Source organism: Ursus maritimus, unplaced genomic scaffold (genome assembly GCF_017311325.1).
Source record: "Ursus maritimus isolate PB19 unplaced genomic scaffold, ASM1731132v1 scaffold_3, whole genome shotgun sequence".
Classification (NCBI taxonomy): Eukaryota; Metazoa; Chordata; class Mammalia; order Carnivora; family Ursidae; genus Ursus; species Ursus maritimus.
In genome coordinates this window covers 73,464,658-73,491,791 of record NW_024425563.1, presented here as the reverse complement: position 1 = coordinate 73,491,791, position 27,134 = coordinate 73,464,658, and the positions used below count along the sequence as shown (strand labels likewise).

At 37.5% G+C, this 27,134-nt stretch overlaps 1 protein-coding gene across 1 annotated transcript in view; it reads left to right on the top strand.

The window, feature by feature from the left end:
• The window catches only part of ADAM22 (ADAM metallopeptidase domain 22), a 213,965-nt gene that overhangs the window by 159,992 nt on the left and 26,839 nt on the right, over positions 1-27,134 (top strand). Inside the window, exons 16-26 of the mRNA XM_040644568.1 lie at positions 627-698; positions 933-1,025; positions 4,532-4,612; positions 7,407-7,457; positions 7,682-7,745; positions 9,351-9,456; positions 11,899-12,018; positions 15,133-15,301; positions 17,937-18,051; positions 20,835-20,925; positions 24,285-24,302. Of these exons, the coding sequence (XP_040500502.1) occupies positions 627-698; positions 933-1,025; positions 4,532-4,612; positions 7,407-7,457; positions 7,682-7,745; positions 9,351-9,456; positions 11,899-12,018; positions 15,133-15,301; positions 17,937-18,051; positions 20,835-20,925; positions 24,285-24,302 (980 nt within the window). The remainder of the gene's footprint in view (positions 1-626; positions 699-932; positions 1,026-4,531; positions 4,613-7,406; positions 7,458-7,681; positions 7,746-9,350; positions 9,457-11,898; positions 12,019-15,132; positions 15,302-17,936; positions 18,052-20,834; positions 20,926-24,284; positions 24,303-27,134) is intronic.

The window sequence follows — 27,134 nt, the reverse complement described above, 5'->3', positions numbered from 1 at the left end:
AATAGGAGAAGCTATATTTTATTAAATAGATAGGTGGATTTATTAATTTTGTGATGTTTTCCTAATTGTCTATGAAATAACTTGCTGTTTCACAAGGATATATAGTTAGTAAATGGCTTTCACAGATGACTGAACTTGATCCTCACAACAATTTGTGATATAGGTGGGCAGCTACTATTATTATTATTCTTGCTTTAAATATTAAAGCACATGTGCTCTGAGATGACAAGCCATTTGCCCAAGGTAAGTAACTGAGCCAAGATTTGAACCCACACTTTCTGTCTCCAAATCCCTTGCTTCCTGCTTGAAATGAAATATCAGGAGTCAGTCTGGCTTGGGTTCAGTCAACGGCTAGATCATCTTTTATTTCGGTGGCATTTACCAGACTCCATGTGCATATTACATATGTAAATATAATTAAATCTGAAATGGAAACAGAAGTAGACACTTTTATTCTAAAGTTCCCAGTTCTAAAGTTCTAGAGTTACACTTTCAAGTTTTGGGAAATAAAAATATACTTGGAAATGACCGACAGGTATACCAGATGTGTTGTAGTACTTATCGTCTCTCATATGGTCTTTGATCTTGATTTATCCGTATTTTATCCTTTTGGTTTCATCCTACAGCTTCTGGATCCTCCTGAATGTGGCAATGGCTTCATTGAAACTGGAGAGGAGTGTGACTGTGGGACCCCAGCAGTAAGTCTCTGGGTGTTTTAATGATTTTTTTTTTTTTTTTTTTTTTAGGTTATTAGGGTCATTCCCCATCCCCTCACTGAAACATACAGAGCTGGTGTTATGTCTGGAAATTTCATAGGATACATGGAAGAAAGATTATTATTGGGGGGTATACATTTATTTTTTAAAAATATCCTGGTACTTTTAGAAAATGACACCATTTTCTGATGTTTTGCAAATATTTGTATCCCTTAGGAGTGTGTCCTTGAAGGAGCAGAGTGTTGTAAGAAATGCACCTTGACTCAAGACTCTCAATGCAGTGATGGTCTTTGTTGTAAAAAGTGCAAGGTAAATAAATGTTGAGTAGTGAATAATTGACAGAGAAGAGGACATATTTGATTAAATCGTTAAGGCTAGGCAAATATGTAATAACAATAGTAGTGCCTAACATACGTTAAGTGACTAAGTTGCCGGGTGCTTTACAGGATCCTCACAAAATGTTGTGAAGTCTCGTTACTGTTTTTATTCCTATCTAACAGTTGAGAACACTACGGCAGGCAGTGGGTAAATAGTTGCCCAGGGTCTTGTACCAAGTCAGTCAGAGACCTGGGTCCTGAACCTGGTTAATTTCCCCAGTTCGCCTTCTCATTACTGCTACCTGGGGAGCATGCACGTTAACTGAAGCCAGGTGTTCCTAACCTTCAAGGGAGGTTTTTCCTTTCTTTGTAAAGCCCAGTGGATATTCAACGGATTCTTCTTTTCTTGTTGTTCTGCTTGGTGTATTTCTTGCATTAGCTGTTGAAGGAGCAGAAGCTATACTTTTAGACATGATAACATCTTACGTGTATTACCATGCATGAGGTTTTAGAATGCATCTTTAAGCACATTGTTTTCATCCTCCCAATAGCATCCCATACCTGTCCCCAGATAGTTAAGCCTTAACATCATAACTAAAAGTTATTTGAGGCTTACCTTTTTTAAAGAAATCTATTTCTTTTTTCTCTTCTCATGTAAAGTCTGGTACAAGATTCTACGTTAGCTGCTGTGAAATTTAGTATCCATCTCAGTGTGTACGTTTTATGGAGTCAGTGCCTGGGACTTACCAGTAATTGGTACAGATTCTTAGTAAATATTTGTTAGATGGATAAATAAATATGCACAACACTCTCTTACCGATTATTTGCTGATTGACTATGTATCTAAGTATCTACTGTGTGCCGGAGATTGTGCTAAGCACTTTTAATTTATATCATCATGTATCTGGGTTTCTCAATCCTGGCACTGTTGACATTTTTGGCTGGATGATTGTTTCATTTTGAGGGTGTGTCTTGTGTATTGTAAGTTATTTAGCAAATCCCTGACTTCTATCCACTAGATACAAGCACCACCTCTCCCAGTCGTGACAACCAAAAATATTTCCAGACATTGCCAAACATCCCCTCAGGGGCAAAATCATTACTGGTTGAGACGACTGTCGTAGGTAATGCTCACAACCACACTTTTGGGATAGGCTTCATTATCCTTATTTTTCCAGCGGAGCAATCCTGGTCTCAAGGAAGTGATATAACCTGCATATACTCGTTCAGCTATTAAGGAATAGATGTGAAGTTACGTCCAGATCTGCCAGCAGCAATTTCTGTTGTTTCTTCTTTTCCACGATGTCTCTGGCAGCTTTTTAAGACAAGCAGGGCACTGGCAGAGATCTCTGAAAGCACTCTCAAAAAAAGGACGATTAAATCAAATACAAAACAGATACTTTAAGATTTGGTTTGCATCATCTATTCAGTCTGTCAGCTTCTCCACATGCATAAAAATGGTCCCCAATCATTTATTTTTAATGCTCGACGTTTTAAGTCCGCCCATTTGTAAAATGCCATTTTTATTTTGACGGGTAGAATTAGGCTCTTTGTGATATGAACATTTCAAGGAAAAATACAAAATAATAGAATTACAATATATACAAGAAAATGTCATGATTTTAACTATCTCACAAAGTAAGCTGCTGCTATACCAGTAGAGAGCTTTTTGCCACGTTCTCTCTCCTGCACCCCCAGTTCTTACCCCCATCCTAAACTCCTTGGGGGAACCAGAGGCAGGATAGTGAATGGAGGAGGGGGAATAGAAAAACAGGCTGAGAAATCCCATGTATCTCTATTTTTTCTATACACATTTATGCTTAAAGTATAAGTCAGAGCTGGCAAACATTTTGGGCAGGTAGTGAATAGTTAGGCTTTGTGGGTCATAATGTCTCTGTCTCAGTTAGTGAACTCTGCCTTTGAAAGCATCTGTCAAAAATACAGGAACAATTGATCATGTCTGTATTCCAATAAAACTTTATTTATAAAAACAGATGGCCAGCCACTTTTTTGCCCTTTCAGCCATAATTTGTCAATCCCTGCTGTAAAACCATTGCCCATGGACTTGTTTATTATTTTTGTTCACTCATTAGTGTGTAAATTCCAAGAGGGCAGGGATTTGGGTCCGTTTATCTACTGCTGTATCCCAGCACTGAAAGCAAGTTGTCCTTCACTATGCTTCCTTTCAGAAGTTTCTTGGCAGTTCTTGAACATTTACACTCTCATATAAACTCCATCTTAAATCTGCTTGTATTTCTCCCTCAGACTTTCTAAAATGGTGGCTTACCCCAATTCCAAGAAATTGGAAGGAAGAGAACCAGAATATATGAATTTAAATTATCTTGCTCATTTCCTTGTTTTCATGGTCTGTTTCCCCCACCGAAGTGTGAGTTCCTTGCAAGCAGGATTCTTGTGTTTTGTTCTCCACTGAGTGCCCTGTGGCCAGAAAGAGCCTGGCATATTTTAAGCGCCTAGTAAATACTTGATGATTGAAGGAACACACATTTTGTTCGGATCTCCTAAAAAATATCTGTTGAAATCCTGATTGGAGTTGGCAGTGTGCTGTTCGTGTTCTCAGAACAATAGGAAACTCAGGTGCCTAGAGGGTGATGAGCAAGGGAGAGAAGACGAAAGTTGGTGGGGGAAAAGGGGTCGATCTTGAATAATGCATATGTTTGCATGAGCAGACATAAAAGCGTGAAAGGATCCAGCTCCTGATATTAGCATTTTGGAGAAGGAAAGAGAATAGGATTGAAGAGGAGAGGAGAAGGATGATGACTTTGTGTATCTCTGTTTGTTTGTTTTTTTTAATAACGAATACCCTTGCAATTTATAAATACAGTGAGCTTAAAATTTTATTTGTAACTCCTACACTTACAAGAAATATTTGAGGTGGTTGAAAATAGGCAAGAGAAAAAAGAAAAGAGAAGAACTCCTCCCATACACAGGTACAAATAATAGAAACATTAGACAAGAATAAAAGACCACGCCATAGATCTATATAAAAATGGGGCAGGAGATAAAGGACAGCATGGGAGGAAATCGCTTTGCCAGAAAACCTAACTTTTGCAATTCAGCCTAGAATGTAGCGTTCAGAATCTTGGCAGATGAGGTGAACGAGAGTAAAGCGATGAAGGTGCCAGTAAGAATGAAGAGTGAAGTGTAAATCCAAAACCTGTTTTGGGAGGAAGAATTGCTAGAACTTGGACTGCCTTGTCCTTCTGGGAAGATGGATCGTCCAAACCCATCCTATCTTAGTAGATATCATAAGACTGATGTGTGACGACTATGCAGATTATTTCGTACACGAAAATATCTCGCTGAAAACTATTAAATGAACATTTCATTCAGTAATGTGGTTTTCAGAGCCTCCCGTTTTAAAATTGCTTGCGATATTCCTATCCAAAAATAGTCATTTTGCTTTTTTGAGGTGATACCGCAAGAGATTTTTTTTTTTTTCCTTCGACAGTTTTGCACATTGATTTTTGTTCATTTTAGTTTCAGCCCATGGGGACCGTGTGCCGAGAAGCAGTCAACGATTGCGATATTCGCGAAACGTGCTCGGGAAATTCAAGCCAGGTAATTTACAGACTCGTTACCCTACACCCAACGGGAAAGAGCACGGGTGGCTATAGTGCACTGGCCCCCAGGCAAAACATAAAGGGACACGATTTCCTGTCTTTTTCACGTCAGTTCTCATTCTCTCTTTATTTCCTTCTCAGGGATTTCAGTTTTGGTAATTGAAGCTTGAGCAGATGTGCAGCGCTGTTTTATCTCAGTGTTGAACTAACCTCCAACTGCATGTGTGCTTTAACTATTTTGGTTTTGTTTTAAATAGAGAGTGAAAGGCATTTTTTGTCCTGTTTTCTCTTTAGTTGGTGGAAATAGGAGCCAACCAAGGTAGAGAGACCCCCAGAGCACTGAGTTCTCAGGAGGGGTTTGTTCTTCTGTCTTGGCTCTTGTTTTTCTGAGGCCACCTGCATTGCCTCACCCATTAATAACTGCTCTTGAATTTAATGTCATGTGGTTGTGAAAGGAGATGATGGGGAAACTGATAAACTTTGGTGAGGGTTCTCAGATTTCACGTGGTCATCGTATATACGATTTCAGCTTGCAGGGTCAGTGTTAGCGCAAGACCCTAACAGTGACCGTGCAAGCTGAAATCGTGTAATGTCATCTTCATAATCAATGCAAAAAAATTACAATTGTTCTGTGATCTTTAAAAAATGTTGTCAGCCCATTAAAAACTCTTTTACTCTTGGTTTTAAGTGAATAGGGAAATGAAAAAATAAACATATTTATTTAGCACACTAAAAATAGAAGCATTGAGAATTACAAGTTTTATTTCTTTGTAAAATCCTCATAAGGAGTACTTTGGGCTGTGTGTGCCTTCTGGCCACAAACCTTAGGATCCAGAGTAAGCATCTTCTCTATGTCTTGTTAAATCGTCAGACTCCCTTCTAAGTTTGGATCAGCTTTCAACGTTTTATCCTTTGCACTTTCAATGTCATGAAATATCTCCAGGAGATGTGAAGGTGTGAATGTGCGGTTTTTGGGGTTTGTTTTTTTGTTGTTGTTGTTGTTTTTGCCAAATAGCTGTATCAACATGCCCAGTCAGTGATTTTTTTTGCTGTGACTCAATTTACATTTGATCTGAATTTCACTTTTAGTGTCATCATTTTTCATTTCTTTTCTGCTTTTTCATCTTTGCTGGCCAATTCCCTCTTATGATTATCCAGTTTTGTAAAATGTCACGTGCTATTACCCAGACACAGAGAGGCAACACGCCTCCACCCTTTGTTGTCTGTGCATGAACTAAATGAACACGGGCAGTGACCAGTCACCGGTGGACTTTGCAAGAAGTGACAAGATGGGTCAATGACCATCATGGGCAACTGTTAGATCCCTAGTGATCATGGACTGAAGGTCTGGTAGCAAAGTGTGTGCTTTATGCAGTTACTCACAGTTAATACGCTGTGGTAACTGAAATTGGAACTGTGTTGTTGGGGTACTGATGTCATTTCACAAAACCAGGGTACCTGAAATTCATGTATACTGGAGTTTTGCAAAGCAGAGACAGCCTACATATTTTTTCTCTAGAGAAGAGGGATTCAGTAGTGGTATACCTGCATTAATCACTAAAAATGTTTGTTTTAAAGGTAGGAATCCTAAGAGACTAAATATGTTTCATGTGAAAGTATTTTCTTTTCTTACTGTCTAATTAGCATTGTTTTTCGAAGCTAACACTTAGTGATGATGAGGGTACAATGAATACCTCACGTGTTCTTGGAGGGAAAGTATATTAGAGTGACTTCTTTGGAATGTAATTATACGATAAGCAGGAGTTTTAAAAAAAGAATCCAAAATCCAAAAATGATGTACAAATGTGCTCTTGTTGAATTAGTTGTAACAGCATAAACTGGAGATAGTTAGAAGTGAATGCACATTGGTGATATGGTTTGTTAGCTCAATGCAGTATATTATAGCTGTTAAGGATGATACCTGCAAAAAAGCTTATGCCCTGAGGAAACTCATGTGATGAAAAAGTAAAGGGGAGAAGCAGGATATAAAATCTTGTCTGTAACTTGCTCATATACCCATATTTAAAAATCAAATTTTGTAGAAAAAGGTAGAGTAAAATATACCAGAATGTAAAAAATTGTTGTCTTTGGGTGGTGGGAAATGAGAGATTTTGTCTTTCTTTTTTTGTTTTTTTTATTTTTACTTTTTTTCACATTTCCTAACTTTTCTTAAGTGAGTATATAATTATTATAAAGATAGAAAAAATGTATAATAAATTTAAAAATGCTGTTTATTAAGAATGCTTTGCAATTTTCTGCAATTGCTACAAGGGAAAAGCGGGGCTATAAAAAATTTTTTTTTCCTAACGTGCCTAAGGTGGACTTCCACTCAACAGGCATTTTAAGAGTAAGGGCCGTGGTGCTTCTCATGCTAAAAAAGAGGAAATTAGTTATTGCTCCGTTTATGTTGGCATCCCCCTTGCTTTTGTTTTGTGCTCTTGTTTTTCTTGCTCTGAGCAACAGTGTATCTGTATAAAAGCAAGATGCTCTGAAATGTTAGGGTTGGCTGAGTCATAGCTGTTGGCTCTTTTTATTTGCTACTGTGTCCTCAACTGTTTTTGCCTCTGGTAGATCCATATTTTTAGGGGAAAGTGCACCAATTGTTGTATTTTCTTTTGCTTCCTCTTGATCCTTTTTGTTTTTATTTTCAGATGTTTTAAGAGACCTAGCCATATTATCAGACTTTTATTTTCAAAAAAAAAAAAAAAGAAAAGAAAAGAAAACATGACAGGGATTAGCTCAGCCGGATATTTTCTGTGCACTTGGTTCATAGTTCTGTTTTCATTTCCTAGTGTGCCCCAAATATTCATAAAATGGATGGATATTCATGTGATGGTATTCAGGTAGGTTACTTCATCTTTACCTCAATCTTTCATGTGTACCAGCATGAAAGAAATACTGAAATCTTCCCAACATAGGAAAATCAGTTTAAATGTTTTGTAATCAATTCTGAAGATAAAAGGTTTTATAATACTCATCTACTAGTTTGCCCAGTCATATTTTCTTTCTTCAGTGATCCAACATAAGCAGACATTGTATCGTTAATAGGTGTGCTTTTCCATTTTAGGGGATTTGCTTTGGAGGAAGATGTAAAACCAGGGATAGGCAATGCAAATACATCTGGGGGCAAAGTAAGTAAATAGTGTGTCTTGATCCTTTTCGTAGTATGATATCAGGTCAAAGCACATGTGAGCTGGAAGTCAATTTTCAACCACTTTGTAACTGGGGGATTCTCAACGACACTGAAGGTCTTAATAGGGGCACTTTTGCAGACATTAGAGAAAGACACCTCCTTTGAGATGACACTTGGCTAGTTGGTCACGCCATTGGACAACAAAGAAGGTGCCTTTGCTGTCAGGCAGATAAAGTCCACTCCAATGCGTGTAGCCTGGAGAACAGAGCAAGCCCGGATTTCAGCTTCAGTTACACTTCCCTCAGCTGATTGTCCTTAAGCAAATCCTGTACAACCGTACGGGATGGGCGTGGACCCTGGGTAGGGCGCCCTTGGCTTAGCGCTGTAGCAGTTCAGCTAGAGTTGCTTGCTCTTCCTCAGCTATCTCTCTCCAGGCTGGTTGGCTTTCCTAAGCACAGGCAACCTTCTGCGGAGGTAGCTGTGCCACGTCAGAAAAAATTTGAATGTTATTGCTTTCAAAGTTTGTCAGATTTTTGGAGGGAAATATAGAATATTGATCTCTAAAACATGATTTAAATTATATCTCTGTTTAAATGTATATTTAAATATTGTGCCATATATTTTTTTGGAGGCCATTTTTTTCTTTCAACTCCTTCAGAAGACAGTTTGTATTAGGAAGTTAGTTATAAAGAGAAAGATAATCTTTAATTGTCACAAATAGGGGCTACATTCTTTATGAGAGGGCAGGTGGATTCCCTCTTCTGAGTAACTGGAGAATGGAGGAAAATGCGGAAATGCAGGTTTGTACTCGAAACAAAGAGATACAGTTTTTGTTTCCCCCACTTGAGAAAAAAGCTGTTGCTTACAGCAAGAAGTAGGGGAAAAAAAACAGATTTTTTTTGACATGATTATTTTTTTTCTTTAAACATACACAAACGGTTATCTTTTGATTAGTTTGCAGAAGCCATTTTGATCTAACTCCTGGACAATTCCATCAACCAGCCTTGGCTTTAGCCAAAACAAAGTCCTCACAAAGATGCGGATGTAGCTTAAAATGTTTTTTGATTTTCTTAGATTTAGCATGAATTGAAGCTTGTCTAAAATTAAATTTTTTACTAGTTGTTAAGAATTAGTAAACAAGGTAGAAATTATACCGCTGTTTCTTGAATCTTTAATTATAGTGCATAGCTATTTTAATAAACTTGTCATTATGATTAATAAAAGTTGCCAAGTGAGAAATATGTACTTTACATTTAGCACTGAGATTAAAGCGTACAGTATTTATTCTAGGAACAATTTGGTAGCATCTTCCCCTAATTACCACATTCTGAGGAGCGTTGTTCTTGGAATCTATAGCCTCAATCCCATCAAAGATCTACATAGATTTGTTTTCCAAATTTCCAATGAGCAGTCATGAAGAATGTAGCTGAGTCATGGATGTCTGTGGTAAAGGACAACCCTTGAGAACCATGGGTACAGTTTTTGGATTTGGCCCCATTGTCATGAAGAAGAGTCCTTAAATAGCTACTTTCCCTTACTGCAAACATTTTGAGCAGCTCATATGTTAAATCCCTCACTGATAGGAAACTCTTTTCTGCTTCAGAGGTGACGGCATCGGACAAATATTGCTATGAGAAACTGAATATCGAAGGGACCGAGAAGGGTAACTGTGGGAAAGACAAAGACACGTGGATACAGTGCAACAAACGGTGAGATGGAGAAGTTTGTGCAGAGTTTATCCCTTGGTTAATTGCAAGTGTTACTTTCGGAGCCACCAGGACGTTCCTGTTCTCTGCATCCCACAGAGGCTCCTGCTGCCTGCTCGCCTCATCTTTTCCCAGCATTCCAGCTCCACCTTGCAGAAGGCTCCTGAATCTTAACACATATGCTGACCTCTGCCCCAAGGCCCGGGTCACCCTTGCAGCTGCCTCAGGACTTTCTCACCTAGAAGGCACCTGCTAGCATCTCAAAAGAAACAAAAATTAAAGCCACCAGCATATATACTCTATTAACTGGCTCTGACTTTACTAAAGCACCGTTTCTGTCAAAGGTCCCAATACCTCAGCTTTGAAGGTCCTTCAGCTTAGAAGCCTTGCAATGGTCCTTGACTCCACTGTCCCTCTGATACATTGTCCAGACACCAAATCATGGCCATTTGTCTTAATTGATCTCTTCATTTCCTTTCCTATTGCATTGCCTCAACTAAGACCTGTATTAATTCTTCAGCTGTTACAGAGGCCTCTTAAGAGTGTCTTAAGCCAGGAGTCTCTAGCATGCTGCCATCAGAATATACGTCTCCTGAATCTTTCTGACTGTCAGTTCTTTGTTCAAATTTCACTGGTCCCACGTAGCTAATGAATAGTAAGAATAATGCCCAACATTTACTGAGCGCACGCTATCTTGCAGTTTGCATACGCTATGTTATTTAGTCTTTGTGGCAGTTCTCCTCATTTTATGGAGGAAAAACTGAGGCACAGTTAATTCATTTGACCAAGGTCCTGTAGCTAGGATGCAGTAGAAGCAGAATCAGAATGTGGCAGTCTGATTTCAGAACTCTCCTTTAACCACTTTATGGCATGTCCTACTGTCTTGTTTGATGAATGAAATGGAACGTTAGCTTGACCCTTTACATCCTCCTCAGTTTGCCCTCATCCTTCATTCTTTTTTTTCTTCTCTTCCAAATTCTAGCAAACCTTGTCATTCCTAACTCACGCATTGTATTCTCCTACCTCCATACCTCTGCTTATGCTGCTCCTTCCTCCAAAAGCACCCTTTATCCTCACTCTGTTACCAGGCACAGTCCCACTTGGACAACTCTGTATAAATTGTTTCTGGATTTACTCTAGAAATCAATCATTACCCTCTTCTCTGAATTCCCACAGCCTTTTGTACTATTATTGTGGCCCTTGTCCCCCGTCATGTTTTATAGTTGTTTATGTGTGCGATTTCTCTTCTCATCTGAGTCTATTTTCTTGACCGTGTCTTTTTTTCTTTATATATCCTAAAGTACTTAGTAAGCTCCGTGCACATAAATGACACCTATAAAAATGTTGAGTATCTCTTCTGTGTTAAGAAAGCATTTTTGTTTGCGATAGATACAATAAAATGATATAACCTTTAAAAATTATTTTTTAAGGATGAATTAGTACATTTTTCTATGGTTGGTGATAGAAGTTCTGATTTTTCTCTTTTCTCTATCTGATGAAACTTGATATTTTCACATATAATCTTGCTAGCTTACTAATCATTCCTGACAAGATACTTATTAGTGTATGTGTTTATTAGTATGTATATTAGTAATTAAAATGTGCTAGATATAGACAATATATCAGGCAGTATTTAATACCACTGGAACTATTTTATATGTTGATTTAGAATTATATGCAGTAGTTGGGGGGATAGTGGAATATATTGAAAAAGGGATCATGTGTCTATGTGGCTGAGAATCTACTATATATATAACATTCTTTAATTCTGGGGCAACAGGTTGAAGAAAAAGCTGTCTTCCGAAAGAGTACTCATCCAAAGGTCATTTATTCACTTGTCAGATATTTTTAAAAAATGTTTTAGCATATCCAGTGGTGTGTTCTAGGGAAGGACATTCTGATCTAAAAGAAGTCTTTTTGGTAGATAATTTCCTTAAGAGAAATACTTGAACTAATAGACAGTAAAAAAAGCTAGAAAACAATTTGTGATTTTTGGTCCACAGATAACAGTTTCAGAGAAGATACTTTTTATTTTTTTATTTTTATTTTTTTTAATTTTAATGTTTTTTTATTATGTTAGTCACCATACAGTACATCCCTGGTTTCTGATGTAAAGTTCGATGATTCATTAGTTGCGTATAACACCCAGTGCACCATGCAATACGTGCCCTCCTTACTACCCATCACCGGTCTATCCCATTCCCCTACCCCCCTCCCCTCTGAAGCCCTCAGTTTGTTTCTCAGAGTCCGCAGTCTCTCATGCTTCAGAGAAGATACCTTTTAAAGCAGGGGGCAAACTAATTTGGTCTTATTTAGCTTATTAATTTGAGTAAATAAAATATAGTTGATGAAAAACAAATGCTTAAATGAGATTAGTGTTCTAACTGTACATGGTTTGTTCTCTCTTTGGGGAAAGAAGTAAATAATTGGTATCTTTTAACACAGGGATGTGCTTTGTGGTTACCTTTTATGCACCAATATTGGTAATATCCCCAGGCTTGGAGAACTTGATGGTGAAATCACATCTACTTTGGTTGTGCAGCAGGGGAGGACGTTAAACTGCAGGTAATCATCTCCCCCATTCTGTGAGAACACTGGTCATCTTCTGAGGAGTGCCACGTTAGGGTTACTTTGTTTTTTGCAGTGCCCATGTGTGTTAGCAAGCCGAAACAGAATCTAGCCCGTAGGGGTGACCAAGTAATTCCCGACACAGACGGGTTGAAAAGAAGGTAAGAAATAGTTGACTGTGGTTGCTGGAGTTACGTTCAATGGGTCAGGACTATCTTGTAGGGTTTAGTTTGCCTTTCATTCCTATAAAGGAAAATGAGTCAGAATTCCTGGGTAAGGTCAGTAGATTAAATACATGCATCTTCTTTTACTCCCTTCTGAAATCCCACAAAATGACACTAACTGAATCTTTTTTAGAATTTATGTGTCCACAGGATGGTAGAGAAAGGGGGGAGGAGACAATAGCTACAAAATTTGGGCGTGTGGAGAGCAAATGGATGTATGGCAAATGATTGCCAACCTAAGAAAGCTGAATTCCTAAGTCAGTAACGGGGAAAATGGAGAGCTAACCTGCTATGTAAAGTCATTTCCCCAAAGGCTCAAAAATTAACAGTATCATCTACTTCTGGGAGACAGAGTAAAGGATTCAGGGACAGGGAAGTGCTAAAATAAAGAAGATAGTTGAATGTCTGCCAACAGATTACTTCCTGACTTAACCTATACTGGGGATTGTTCACCTTGCCATGGAAGATTTAAGCTTTACCTTCTACACATAATCAAACAGGTGTCCAAACAAAGGACAACTGGCAATATTGATATCAGGGTGTGTGCAAGTGGACCAGCCTCATCGATGTTCAGCCAGAAAGCGCTAGAATTTCCTATCATTTATCTGATTTCTCAACTCAAATATGAGCAGTTTATCAGACATGTGAAGAAATGCTCTAACACACATACACAAAGAGATAAAGACAACTGGAAAAAAAGCACCTGTCGATATTTATGAGACATAAGATACTTCTATCATGAAACAAGAATAGCGTGCCAATTTTTTAAACAAATGAAGAACATTCATAGAAACAAATGCTGTTGGAAATCAAAAAATATGGAGGTAGAGATTAAACCCAGCAGTTGAAATTATCTCCCAGAAAGTAGGGCAAAAGCAGGAAAGGAGTGGAACGTAGAGAAAACCTCACCAAGTTGGAATAGAAATGATGAACAGGGAAAATAGCAGGGAAGAAATCGTCACTGAGTGACTTATATTGTGTACAAAGGATGGACTTGAGTGTCTACATTGACAGGCTCGCAGGTGCAATGAGTGAAATTAGAGGCACATCTGAGCATATCATTATGCAACTTCAGAAGCTTAGGACAAAGAAAAGAATCTCAAATGTTTTCAGAGAGGAGAAATAAAAGGATCAGGCTTAGAATCTATCAGCAAGAGCCCTGGGAGCCAGAAGACAATGGAGAACATGATTTCTGAACTAAGTTCTGTACCCAGGCAAAATATCAAGTGTGAAAGGAGAAAATGGACACACTTTTAGATATGCAGGTTTCCCTGCAAATGTACTCCCCAAACCCTTTCTCAGGAAGCTTTTAGAAATTGTGCTCCAATCAAGTGAAAGCATAAGGTAAGAAAGGGAAAGGTTGGGCATATAGGAAACAAGATACCCACCGTGAAGAGTCAGGGCAATCCTCCAATGAACGGTGAGGGAAAATCCCAGATATTCAGTCCTTCACAAGGTACAGTGGACAGCCGGATCAGACAAGAGCAGGGCACACTCCAGATAGAAATTCCAGGAGAAATTTCTACAGGAAGATGAACTGATGCTCAGACACATCTTGGGGACTTGGGGGTCAGCAGAGGTTGACTAGTTCTGCGTTAGTGACAAATTCTTAGAAAAGTAGGCAAAAGGACAGCAAACAAATAAGAGACTGGCTAATCTGAGGGAAATTAAAAGTGGTACAAGTAAAGAAGAGGTGTAATTATGGCATTCTGTATCACTCACCTGAGTAACATTTACCTAGTTCTCATAGCGTGCATTTTTATTATTGATTTGACTGCTGATTAAACAAAACTTATGAAGGGAGGGTAGGAGAAAGATACAAATTTTCAAATTCCATAGAAGGAAGTCAGTGGGTAGTATCCAAAATAGGAAAAATAAAAAATAGTAACACAAACTCTTATTTAAAGATCTGTACATAAATAACAAAAGAATCAATTAAAAGTAGAAAGTGGTTTCTTCCAAGGGGGAATATATGGTGGAGGAGAGGGTACTGGACCACTTAATTGCATTTAAAAAAACTGATTTATCTTGTTTGACTCTTTAAACTATATGCATGTATAATTTTGATAAAAATAAATAAATAAAAAGAATGGAGATTTATGTGCTGGCATTGACATGGCACCATATGAATAAATTAATTATGAATTTACTTTTTAACCCTATTCTGTTTTTTTTTATTCTATATAACAGGCTTGCTGCATTGAATAGTGAAGCTATAATAGTTTAGCTATTCTCAAATATAATTTTTAAGTTAGCAATCTTCTTAGAAAATGTAAACCCAAACCAGTTCTCATCCTTATTTGAAACATGTTTGAAATCTTGAAACCTACTTACTTATCAAATCAAATACTGATAATAATGGCTCACTTGTACATCATAGCCAAGGCATAATGATAAAGCTATTTCAATTCGGGCCCTTGTTATAATAATTGTGTTTAAATCCTAAAATATATCAATATTTCTGAAAAGAATTAGATCAAAAGATTCAATTGTTTTCTCCACTTAGAGGTTGAAAATGGTTATGCTATTGGTTTTTATTAGATAATAAATAGAAAAATAGAGAAAGTAGTATTGCCCACTTTTTAGTTTAGTTTTTTGTTTTTTGTTTTTAGAGCGAGAGAGCGAGGAGCATGCACTCTCGAGCAGGGGAGAGGAATGGAGGGAGAGGGAGAGAGAGAATCCCAAGCAGGCTCCATAGTTAGTTAGCACAGAGCCCGATGGAGGGCTCGATTTCACGACCCTGACATCATGTCCTGAGCTGAAATCAAGAGTCGGACGCTTAACCAACTGAACCACCCAGGCACCCCCATTTTTTAGTTTTTAAACAGATTCTCCAAATGAATGTGAATTAATGGAATCCTGTTTTCTTTTTGCTCTCTGTTTTCAGTGGCGGGCATGTGAAGCTTGAAGAAGATGTAGATCTTGGCTATGTGGAAGATGGGACACCTTGTGGTCCCCAAATGATGTGCTTAGAGCACAGGTGTCTTCCTGTGGCTTCCTTCAACTTTAGTACTTGCTTAAGCAGTAAAGAAGGCACTGTTTGTTCAGGAAATGGAGTAAGTATTCAGTACCTTGCCATAGGGACTCTCCTCTGTTCATAGAAATAGATATGACCCTAACCTGCTTATTTTGTAAAAATGGAAAATGTGCTCATCCTTGTTTCTAGCTGGCATGTAAACAGTTATTTGGTCAGAGTCATTGGAATATTTCTGTTGTGTAATCTGTGCAAGCCTGGGAATGAGAAAAAGTATAATCTTCCTAACCAAATTCTTCCATTTTTCTTTCTCATTATGTTCTTGTGATCTCATACAGTATGCCAGTTTTCTACAGTGATCTGGGAGAGAAGTTTTAATAAACTGTAGTGGGATTTTAAAAGGGTGTAGAAAGGGGCATTGGCCACAATGTTTAACAACTGGTATGGTCCAGTCACTGAGCAATTAGAACAGATCATAAATACCTGCTGTAGCCACACCAAGTGCGTATCAGCTGAGGAGAACTCCTAGAAATAAAAACTGAGTAAGTCAGGGAAGTGTCTATCACAGATGAATAGACAGCATGGCATTGTTTGAAAGACTAAATTCTGTTCTTTCAGTCACGTGTCTGATAATGTAGTCCTGTATAAGTAAGTAGATAACTTAGGTAAACATGCTCTAGTAGTGATCACAGTTTGGTGATTTTCTGTTAGGAATTCCCTACTGATAGAAATCATTTTTGCTTCTTTTTCTTTTGCCATGCACTATGATTTTTTTTTACCCTACGTAGATTCTTTGCTTGAACTGGTCATATTATCCAGTTGAGGTAAAGGATCTCTGTCCTGAAGTTGTAAGCCTTTATTCCTGGTCATTCCGTTTAGATCCTCCAGGGATATGCCAAGATTTTTCTTAGGGAGGTTTTACCAATTGTAACTCTTTGCCAAAGGACAGGAGTTCTTATGGCAAGTGAAGATAGAGAAGGCACATAGTAAGTAGTTCTGCTTCTACAGAGTGGTCTGCTAAGTCTTCTTTCTTGAATAACTGAGGAGATGTTAGGGGGAAATGCTTTTTGGGGGGAAAGGCAAAAACAATGGAATTACTTCTTGATCATTCGTGCTAATGATAACAATGTCTTCTTCATCTAGAAATCCTGAGTAGATAGCACAGAGACCAAAGAGTTTTGTTAATGAACCATTTGTTTAGTGAATGAGTAAAAGTGGTAGACACAAGTAATTCAGGTGGCAAATATCATCCGAATCATTTGCAGTAATTATGCATAACACAGAGACATTATATCCCATATATTTTTAACTCAGTAACTCTATATATATGATAAAAATTAAAATGAGAATACAGTAGATACTCTCCATGTACTGTACATTGTGTAGTTAAGAGTGTGGGCTTGGTATCAGACAGTCTGCATTTGAATCCCATCTCTATTTCTCACTAACTGAGTGAGATTTGGCAATGTGTTTAGCCTCTGTGTGATTTGATTTATTCTCCTGTAAAATGAGAAGAATATTGTTTCCTTTACGGGATCGTTGTGAAGAGTTAGTGAGTTAATACTTGTAACTTATATGTAATACTTAACACAATGCCTGAGGCATAACGAGTGTTGGATAAATGTTTGCTAGGACTCAGTTGTGATCACTGTACACCAGCGTCATGTCTGGTCTTGTCACAATGTCACTGTTGTGTGATGTGGACACTGAGACTTGGAGAAGCCAGTTGACCTGGTTAAAGTCCATTGATAAGACAATGGTGAAATTGGTACTCCCACTCAGGCCTTTTGACTTTAAACCTAAACCTTTTTCTTCCTGCATGTTTGTCAATCTGCAGAGATTTATTAATCTGAATGAATTTGAAATCTGCGTTTTCTTAATCATATTTTATAGTTACATTTAGATGTGGATGTATGTCATCTTCTTCTGAATTAGATCAGATAGAAGACAGAAAGCCATCCAGTGAAAACCTGTCTCCTGAAGAACTTCTCTGATCTTAAACCTCACTGAAGTCTCTCCTACTTCCCACTCCATTTAAAGTTGTTTTGAAGTATCAGATCTCGGTGTAGATTCTGTTTCCTGGATATAGAAGTGCTGACACATTATTGTCTTACTATTCTTAAAAATTTGGTGCCATTTTATGCGAAAGTTTTTCCTTACATTTTGTTTGAGGGGTTCTCGGTTTCTGTGACGTGAGGTCGTTCATCTCTGTAGCTTGGGTTGAGGTGTCAGGGCTGTGGCTTTGTGAAACGTTCTTCTTCGACCAATCAGGCCTTCCCTCTTCTTCCTTGGATTTCCCTTTACCTTATCTGCTTCCTGAAATAGGAATAAAACTTTGGTATAAAGATCCTTTCTTTGGAAGAAGGAAACTTTTATATTGGATAACTAGCAAATGATTGTATTTCTGCTTGTTTTAAAACTCTCCCTCCTATAAAATGTAAGTTAATGAAATTCAAAACCGTAATTTCATTGATTTCTTTTTAGACTGTAAATTCATTTCCCCTGTTAAAACGCATTATTCCCTTTGGGTCTAACTGCTGATCTCTAGAAAATATTATTTTAGGTACTTGAAATAAGGAAATCAGTCTTAAGAAGAAAGTACTGATGATTTTTCAGTACCATCAAATTCTAGGCATATAACAGTTAGAAATCAGTGCTGATTTTTCATGCTTCTGTATCAGAGTTGACCTGTACTTTTGATTGACTTTGGATTTCAGGTTTGCAGTAATGAGCTCAGATGTGTTTGTAACAGACACTGGATAGGTGCCGACTGCAGCACGTACTTCCCTCACAATGAGGACGCAAAGACTGGTATAACTCTGGCTGGCAATGGTAGGTACTTGATTTGCTGTCATTACATAGTTTTTATACATAACGAGAGAGAACTGCTCTTCAGATAGTTTCATTTGGGATATTTTTGTAGCTCAAATATAATAGACAACTGGGATCCACAGTATGAAATTGATATTTTCCATTAAATTGTAATCATGGGTAATAGTGAATATAACTTAGTCTAGTGATTTAGCCTGATCTTGTCCTACTGAGATTTTTCAAGTATTCTATTTCGGGGGGCAGTGACAACAAACCCTTCATTTCTTTTAAATGAAGAAAGTAGTCCTAAGATTTCTTAACTGTGTGAATTTAAGGGGAGAACTTTATATTTGGGGATTGAATACATAGAAAAAAAACAATTGAAGAAGTGGTTTAATTTTTAAAGATTTTATTTACTTATGAGAGAGAGAGAGATAACAGGAGAGATCATGAGCAGAGAGGGGAGGCAGAGGGAGAGGGAAAAGCAGGACTCGATCCCAGGACCCCAGGATCATGACCTGAGCTGAAGGCAGACACTTAACCGACTGAGCCACCCAGGCACCCCTGAAGAATTGATTTTTAAATATCTTGTTGGCTTTAATATTTTTTATTATAGAATCTCATCTCTGGGGCATCTGGGTGGCTCAGTCGTTAAGCGTCTGCCTTCAGCTCAGGGCGTGATCCCGGGGTCCTGGGATCGAGCCCCATATCAGGCTCCCTGCTGGGAACCTGCTTCTTCCTCTCCCACTCCCCCTGCTTGTGTTCCCCCTCTCGCTAGCTGTCTCTCTGTCAAGTAAATAAATACAATCTTAAAAAAAAAAAAAAAAATCTCATCTCTATTTAACCCCAGTTCTGTAGCCTGACCTGTAGGTAATTCTAGAAGTAGTAACCTTGGCCAAGGTGCCTGGAAGGGGATTAAGGACATGGGTAATGAACAACAGGTGCCGATCTAAAAGCTAGAGTGGCCCAAATGGAGAAGTAGCAATTAAATGCAAATAGTTCTAAGAACACAGGTCCTGGGGTAGATGTCCCCTTTTAAACTATTTTATTATTTTGCATGATTGAGTATTCTGCATTAATTAATGCTCAAACCTGAAGTCCATTCACCTCCCCTGTTCTTTGTAATCATCTGGACTTTTAGCCATGATGACTTTAGCAAGGGAAGAGAATGATGAAGATTCTGGGTCCTCAATCTTACAAGGGTAGTATGGAGCTTTTTTCAGCAGTTAATGCAGAGATGAGGCTATTCAGGTCTGTGGATTTAAGTGACTTGTTAGAAGTCATACCATTACTTAGATGTAACCAGGCTGAGCATCCAAGTTTATTGATCCCTGTTAAAACTGCTGGAAGAAAAAAGAGGAAAGGCAGATAGAAAAGGACACTCAGAGTAGGAAAGCCTGAGTGTCCCAGTGGGTCCTCTGGCTTCAGCATCCACCCATCCCACAGAAGATGTGCGCAGGGTGGGTTCCTCGGCTGTCTGGCCATGGGACACGACTTCCTGAGGGCTCCCAGAAAGGGAGGCTGACGCCTCTGTCATGGGGATTTGCAGTCTGCCCTAGTTGCCAGTGAGGATGGACTGTTGGCATCTAGAAGGATGCTTCAGGAGTGCAGCAGAGCAAGAGAGATCTGCGCTGCTCTGAGTGAAGCAGATCTGGGTAATTTAAGCATCTGGTGCAAATCATTACCAGTAAAGCCCCCAGGACTCCGATCTGCCTTTTCTGCTCCTGCCTTGAGTCTTGTGACCAAGCCTCTGACTTACTGGGCCACTCACACTGCCGTGACCCCCTGAGGATTACATCTCTGCCTTCCTGACAGCAGATGCTGACACAACAATGCCATTACTGAGTCTTGAGCACCAGCCTCGCCTTGGCCCTCTGCCAGTCTGCTGCTGCCTGGCTCTCCTGCCTGACCGGCACCAAGCTCCTGCCCACCACACGCTCTGTTTTCCTTCGGTTTTTCCTTCTCCAGGATGCCACGGCCCCCGTTACCAAGACTGGGAATTATAGGCCCAGTGCTTCTGTTACCTGTCACCTGAGCCCTGATGGTATAAATCCACAGACACGTTTTCTCTCTCAAGGAGCTTACATCTGAGAGACAAAATATCATACATACGACCGAGAGCCTTAAGGACCTTACGTTAGTTGTCGGGATGGACTGATATGGACAGTCACATTTCTGGAATTCCTGAGGAAGAGGTCAGGGTCAAAAGGAACATGGATTTCTCCAAGTTCCTGTCCAAAGAGCGCTGTGGCAATATAGTAGGGACGCCCTCCCTTTGTTTTTTATTTTTGACTCTTCCTTCTTGTAGTTCAGTGACCTCATCTTATTTTTCAGAAAATTACGTGGGAAATAAAGCTGTGCAAAATGTACTGGGACAAGAATGAAAGGGAACGTAGACAAAGAATTATGTAAACAAATAGTTGATGCAGATTGCTAAGTGATGTTTGATTTTTCATCCCCTTAAGAAAACACCCGCTTTTTCACTTCACAGTATGTACGGATGTCAAATCATTATGTTGTACACCTGAAACAAATACAACCTTATGTCAGCTGTAGCTCAAAAAAATTAAATAAAAAAAGTGTTCTCTAAAATTGGGAATTTTAGAGAAATTAGAGAAATTTAGAGAAAATTTCCTAAAAATTTAGAGAAAATTTCCTAAAAAAGGAAAAAAATACCCACTTTGTAAAACAGATAATTTTGTTAGTGTGGTGATTCAAATATAGAGAGTAAATTTCCTGAAAGAATTTTATATCAAGATTTCAATTATATACACTGATCTTCATTGTTTTCTTTCCCCCCACAGGTGTCGCTGGTACCAATATCATAATAGGCATAATCGCTGGCACCATCTTAGTGCTGGCCCTCATATTAGGAATAACTGCCTGGGGTTATAAGTAAGTGAAATGTCTCAGTGTTGTTACCATCGAAATAGACTTTAACACATTTTGTTTAAATGAATTAAGAACCTAGGAAGTTTTGAATCATTGGATAAATATACCTGCAATGAAAATCAGTCTAGTTCCATAGGCAATCAGTGAATAGTTTCGGCACACTTAGAGGTAATAATAATTTATTATGTTTTTAAATTTTGAGATAACTCCCTTCTATTCTAAAAGTAAAGAATATTGTTTTAAAACCATTACGTGAAGTTAAAATCAATCTAAATCATGTCTTATGCGAAGGGCTGTGTTGGTTTGCTCCTGAGTGACACAGGCTCTCTTGACTTAAACCCATACCCAGAGATCTAGGCAAGACAGTCCCGTAGGGAGCATAATGTTTTAGTAACAAGAGCAGTGATGACATCAGTTATCAACAAGAACAGCCCCAGCAGATCTGAGGCACTAGTATTTTTTAAATATTGGGTGTTTGTGTGTGAAGAAAATACTGTTCAGAGACTTCATTTGTTCAAATTAAGAGTCAGTGTTAAGTTGCGATTTTTAATATGTAATTCTTAAGCTTTAAATTCAACTTAGAAGTTTTGGGTTCCTATTTATAAATTTTAAAAAGTTACAAATTATATAACTTTTGAATACTGAATCCCCTTGAGCATTTAGCTAGGTGGATTACTTCAGATGTTCCAAACTTATTTACATATTTAATGTGTTCTGTTTCCTTTTAAAGTACTTCAGTATTATGATGTAAAAAATTTCCTTAGTATTCAAGTAACTTAAATTTAAGTTTAATAAGTTGAAACTTAGGTATGGTGAACCTTAAGTTCTGTTTAGTATTTCTACTTAAAATCATTATTCTGCTGATCTCTGATGATGATGTTTTAGTACCCTGACCCTAGGGTTTTTCTTCTTTGGAAGGGCCTGCAATGTTTTCTAGGCATTCTGTCCATTACCCCATTTTATAGTATTTCCCCCCACTCATACAAGACTTACTTCACTGAAAGACTTGGGAATTAGAATAATTTAGGCTTCAGAATTACCCCAAACCTTTCAATAGACTAGGCACTATGTAATTTGCCATTATTATTATTATTATTATTATTACGTTACATGACATGGTCTTAAACCAACTCAATCGAAGGAAATCTCTTTAAAAGTACATATGGCTGTCGCTTGTTGTGATGTCAAAACCCTGGAAGAGTTTCTTTGGCAGAAAAGAGAGAGCACTTAGCTTACCGACAAGATAAACTTTGTATGCTAAAAGCATTAAAATACATGAGGGCGTTTGTGGAAGGCTATATTAACAAGTAACACAGACAGCATAGACTGTAAATTTTAGCATAACATGGTAACTACTGCATTGAACAGCTAAGGAGGGCACAGCACAGTAGGCAAGTCCTGATTAAATGAGGGCCTAGCCCTGTACCAGCTCATGGATGCTCGGTACCTAGGGGCCTCTTTGATGTGCAGGCCATTAGCTATATTGCATACTTCTGTTTGCATGGGCTGATTTCATCATAACATTTGGAGTTATAAAATTACATGTCTGAAAGGAGGGCTTTTCTGAATATTTATCAGTTGGTCTCGCCTCACACCTCGGGTGAATTAGCCCCATCTTGGACTCACACTATTTCCCTGACTTCCCTGATTTAAGACCTATGTGGTAATTGCCATCACAAGCTTTGGTCTTTTGAAGTAGCTCAGTGGTTTCATCAGTCATGTGAAAAGGGGGAAGGCAAAATTACTAGTTCTGTTGTGTGTGATTTTCTGCCACCTATTGATGCAAGTTGGTATTTCATGTTTTTGCAATCTCGGAAAAAATTACCTTTCAGGAAATACGAAATCTAAACTTCTCCTCTTGCTAATGAAATTACCTGTATCCATTTGTTTTACTAATTAGAATTAAAGTACTTCTTTCTGTATATCATTTCTTATTTTTACGAAATTCTTTTGAGATTTCACTGTTTTTTTTTTTCATTTCTGTATATATGTACTTTGCATATTCCCTAAGGAAAAAGACAAATCTTATTCATACCACAGTAACCTCTTCATAAATAATTTGAACCTGAGTGATAAAAGTTTTAGTGCTACTGAACTTATTCAGACTATGTTTAAGAATAGAACAAGAACGTAGAAGTTTTAATACAGGAATTAAATTCATGAAATTCATATTCTATTTGAAATTCAGGAATGGATTTAGGACCTGAGAACTCATCTCCTCATTAATGCTTCCAATTAAACTTTCTACCCCTTCTCCAAGCCTTGGAGTGAGGGAATGGCAGGAATAGGCAATTAGAATACTTATTTGGAACTGATGGACCAGTAGGTAATCAGATGGAGGGAATAAAAATAAAGCATGCTGAATAGAAAATTCTGGGGCTTATTCTACCCCCTCCCGAATCTGATGGTTTCAACTATGAAAAATATAAGTAACAAACTGACACTTTTTTCTCATGAGCTCATTATTAAACCAAGATATTTATAGGGTACATGGTATAGATAGGCAGATGACAAACAAAATTGATATGGAAACATTATCCTTGATCTGGGAAGAAAGGAGTCCACTACTTACTTGCTTGATCTTTCTAACATGGCTTCAAAATATTAACGCTTAGTTAGGTCATGATAGAAAGTTGAAAATTAAGTCTTTTGAGTTGTAAGTTAAAAGTCACTGGTGCCTTACTATTTCACCCTCTAGAACACATTTTTGTTGAATATCGGTTTGTTTTAAAACTCACGTAATTTTGTTTTAGTGTATGGCCAAATGAAAAGCAGAGACTAAAGTTTGAACAAAGTACTTCCAGTGTAAAGTTTCAGTAAGTAGTGATAACTTAGAAGGTCCTTAACAGCTGTGAATTAACTCTAATACATTGTACATCATGAAATAAGATGTTCTCGTGCCCAATCACATTTTCCTATTTGAAATTCTTAGAAAGAGCTTTAGTTTGGGATATATATTCCAGAGGGAATGAATTATGATTTTTATTTCTATGAAAGCAGTTAATTTATATAAGTAACTTGAATACGATTGACTTCAGAACATTACTAACTAAATGTTTAATACGGTACAATTGATATTGAAAAACAGGTATTCTTTCATAACTGAAACTGTGCTGTTAAAAACAGTTATTTGAAAATATTGTCAGTAACATTTTAATGTCACTTCTAAAGATGAAGTAGAGTGGGGGGGGTGAGAGATAGACTGTGTTTGTATTCCCCCTTTTAGTTTTGCAATTTAGAAATGCTCTAGTGGAGACCTTTCAATGAATGCTAGAACTTTTTGTTTATTGCTTTCTCTGAATATACTTCCAATAGGTAACTAATTCTTCTTTTTTTTTCCTTTTCTTCTTGTCCATGAAAAGAAATTATCGAGAGCAGAGGTATGTGATGAGAATAATCTGAACACATAACTGAAAGGTTTAAATCCTGTTAGCATCCTTGGAATTCATACATGCAGTTATAAATCATGTTGACTTTGTTTCTGTGATCATAGAGCAATCTTGTTTTTCATGACCTTGAAACAATAATTTTAATAATGGTGCTGTGGAATGTATTATTTTAAAATAGATCTATCATTATTTAGTTTTAATGGTTCTTTCATCCCATAGTACCATAATAATACAAGTTACTTGTGTTACTAATGTAAGAATATATATGGAAATGAATCTTTTTTCCATCTAAAACAAACTTCCTCTATGTGAAGGAATCACCTGTCTTTACATTAGTTAATTGGCTTTTCTTCATCTTTTTAGTAATCTTATTGCCTAGTACTTTCTGAAGGAATTTATTTTTTATTTGTTACTATTGTTATACTAATGACTTCCATTCAAAAATGATAAAATTTATATGGGCACACTGTTGGGATCAGGAGAATGTTCTGGTACTTGATGGGCCTGTTTACATAAGAAAATATTTTTGTACTGATTAGGTAATTGTGTAGGTAAAGAAATAATTTGCATTATTGGGAATCTCAGATTGTCTAGTGTAAAGCTCGTAAAGTCAGACACCCTGTTCATCATAACCTTAAAATCTACGTTTAACCAACAGCATAAAAAGAGATACAGAGCATTCATGTCGTTTTATAAAAATGCCTGTTTTTTCTAAGTCTAAATTAGCCCATTTTGAGATATCCCTTTCACTTCTCACATTTCAAAAATTATTAATGCTCTTAGCTATTGATACAAAAAGTTTAAAATATCCTGGAAGACCAGGTCTTATGCATCATATAATACTAGTTTTGTACTCAAGATATCTGTGCAGATTCACACTTACTGAACTTTCCCCACTGTTCCATTAAATGTCAGGCAGATTGGGAATAAGATGTAATAAACATGATAGCACTTTTTCAAGCCCCAACCAGCTTTCTTTTTTTTCACAAATTAAAATTTTGAACTTTACTCTTCTGTTTCGTTCCATGTTGTAATTTAAAATTCCTGTAAGACTTTAGCCATAAGTGTCTACAGTCTCTTTAAATGTGCTCATGGGGAACCAACTGAGATCCTGGTCAGTTAGCATAGATATTAGAAAATACTCATCCAGTCCTGGCGTAACTAACTAACTTATCATTAATGGAAAAAGCAAACCTGAGACAAAATGAATTAAGTTTAAAAAACAACTAACTAGATTTCTCCTTGACATGTTTAAAACTCTTGTGTCTTGGGTCACTGGAGAAGAGCTGGAATCTTTTAAGCTGTCTTTTGGATAGAATTTGATAGGTCATATGAGAAATCTAAGTTTGGTGGCTTTCTCCAATGAAAAATAAAATTAGGCTAATAAGATCAAATATTGATGACTCAGCCTCATTTCTGTAATAGCTAAGGCTATAAGGTAATTTAATATTGTTGCAGAACTGTGTACCAACTTCTTATACTCAATATCTGCACAGGTACGTACAGTTGAGAACATTTTTGCATTAAGAATTTCTTTTATGTGTCTGCTCTAATTTCATGCCTCCTGGCATTGCTGAGTCATCATTTTACCAATCTGGTTACTGTTTTGGAATCTAGTTCATATTTTGAGAGTGGTCACATCTTTGACAGATATTTATTTTATGTATTTTGATATATTTCATTACAATATTTATTTATTTTTGCCCTTGTCCGTACCTAGTGAGCCTTAGACTTGTAGAATAATTCTCAAAATGAAGAAGTAGCAAATAATGGTCTTTAGATCAGCAAGTCACAAATGTATAAATATCTTCTGAAGGGTTTTCCTTTCTGCCAGTAGAGCAGGTGGAAAGGCCAATGGACCAAGGCAAGCATTAAGAAATTCATAGTCTTATACAAATAGCTTAGATGTTCAGAAAGGTGTGTTCAGTTCCAAAGATGCTAGGAAATAGAAATAAGAAATTTGAGTTGTCTTTGTCTTTAAATTTAAAGTTTCCCTTTGAGGTTCCATGGTGGGAGGACCAAGTGACAAGGAATGAGAAATTCACTTGCTAGGATATGATTTCTTGGGAAATCACTTAAATTCTCCACAACTTTAAAATCAGATAAAGTTCTGTGTAATCGGTAAAGCATCATAGTAAGGGAAGTTCTTAGTATGTGGTCTCTGAAGACTTTGTGTTTCTCTGATGTTCAAATGAAGGACGTGGATGTGGTTGTTCTCACAGAGAAAGGCAGCATTCACCCACATGAATGAGGCCCGCACATACTGGTTGACCTGGTGCAAGTATTGGTGAACATAAAGGTTTGCTTTGACACAAAATGGAAGACCGTATTAAACATATAGCCAGTTATCGGATCCTTATTAATGTTATAGTGGCTCAGAAATGCCATTAGGCATAACTTTCAAGTTATTGGAGAAGTCAGGCAAGTCATTCTGTGAAGGAGCTTAATAACCTGGCATGATAGGTTTAATCGCAAGTCTGACAAAAAGACAAGAAGCAAACCCTTTGTTTTCTTTTTGCTTACAAACTGCTTAATAAAAACATTATTAAGTATTAAACTATTCTGGGGCTCAGTGGAAGCAGAACCCCGTGCATGAACGGTATCACTTTACATCTGCCAGTGTCACCTTATGAAAGGTAGAACCATGTCACCCAGGAACCATGGAGAGTTCTTTTATACATCATGTAGTTGGAAGGATGGCTAATGATCTTTTTCTTTAAAATCTTCAGGAAAGAAGACTTCCATATTATTTTCAGCTGATGCTATCATAATTGCTTTAGGGTTTAGCAGCGGTATACTCTGTGTTTGTTTTTTTAAGATTTT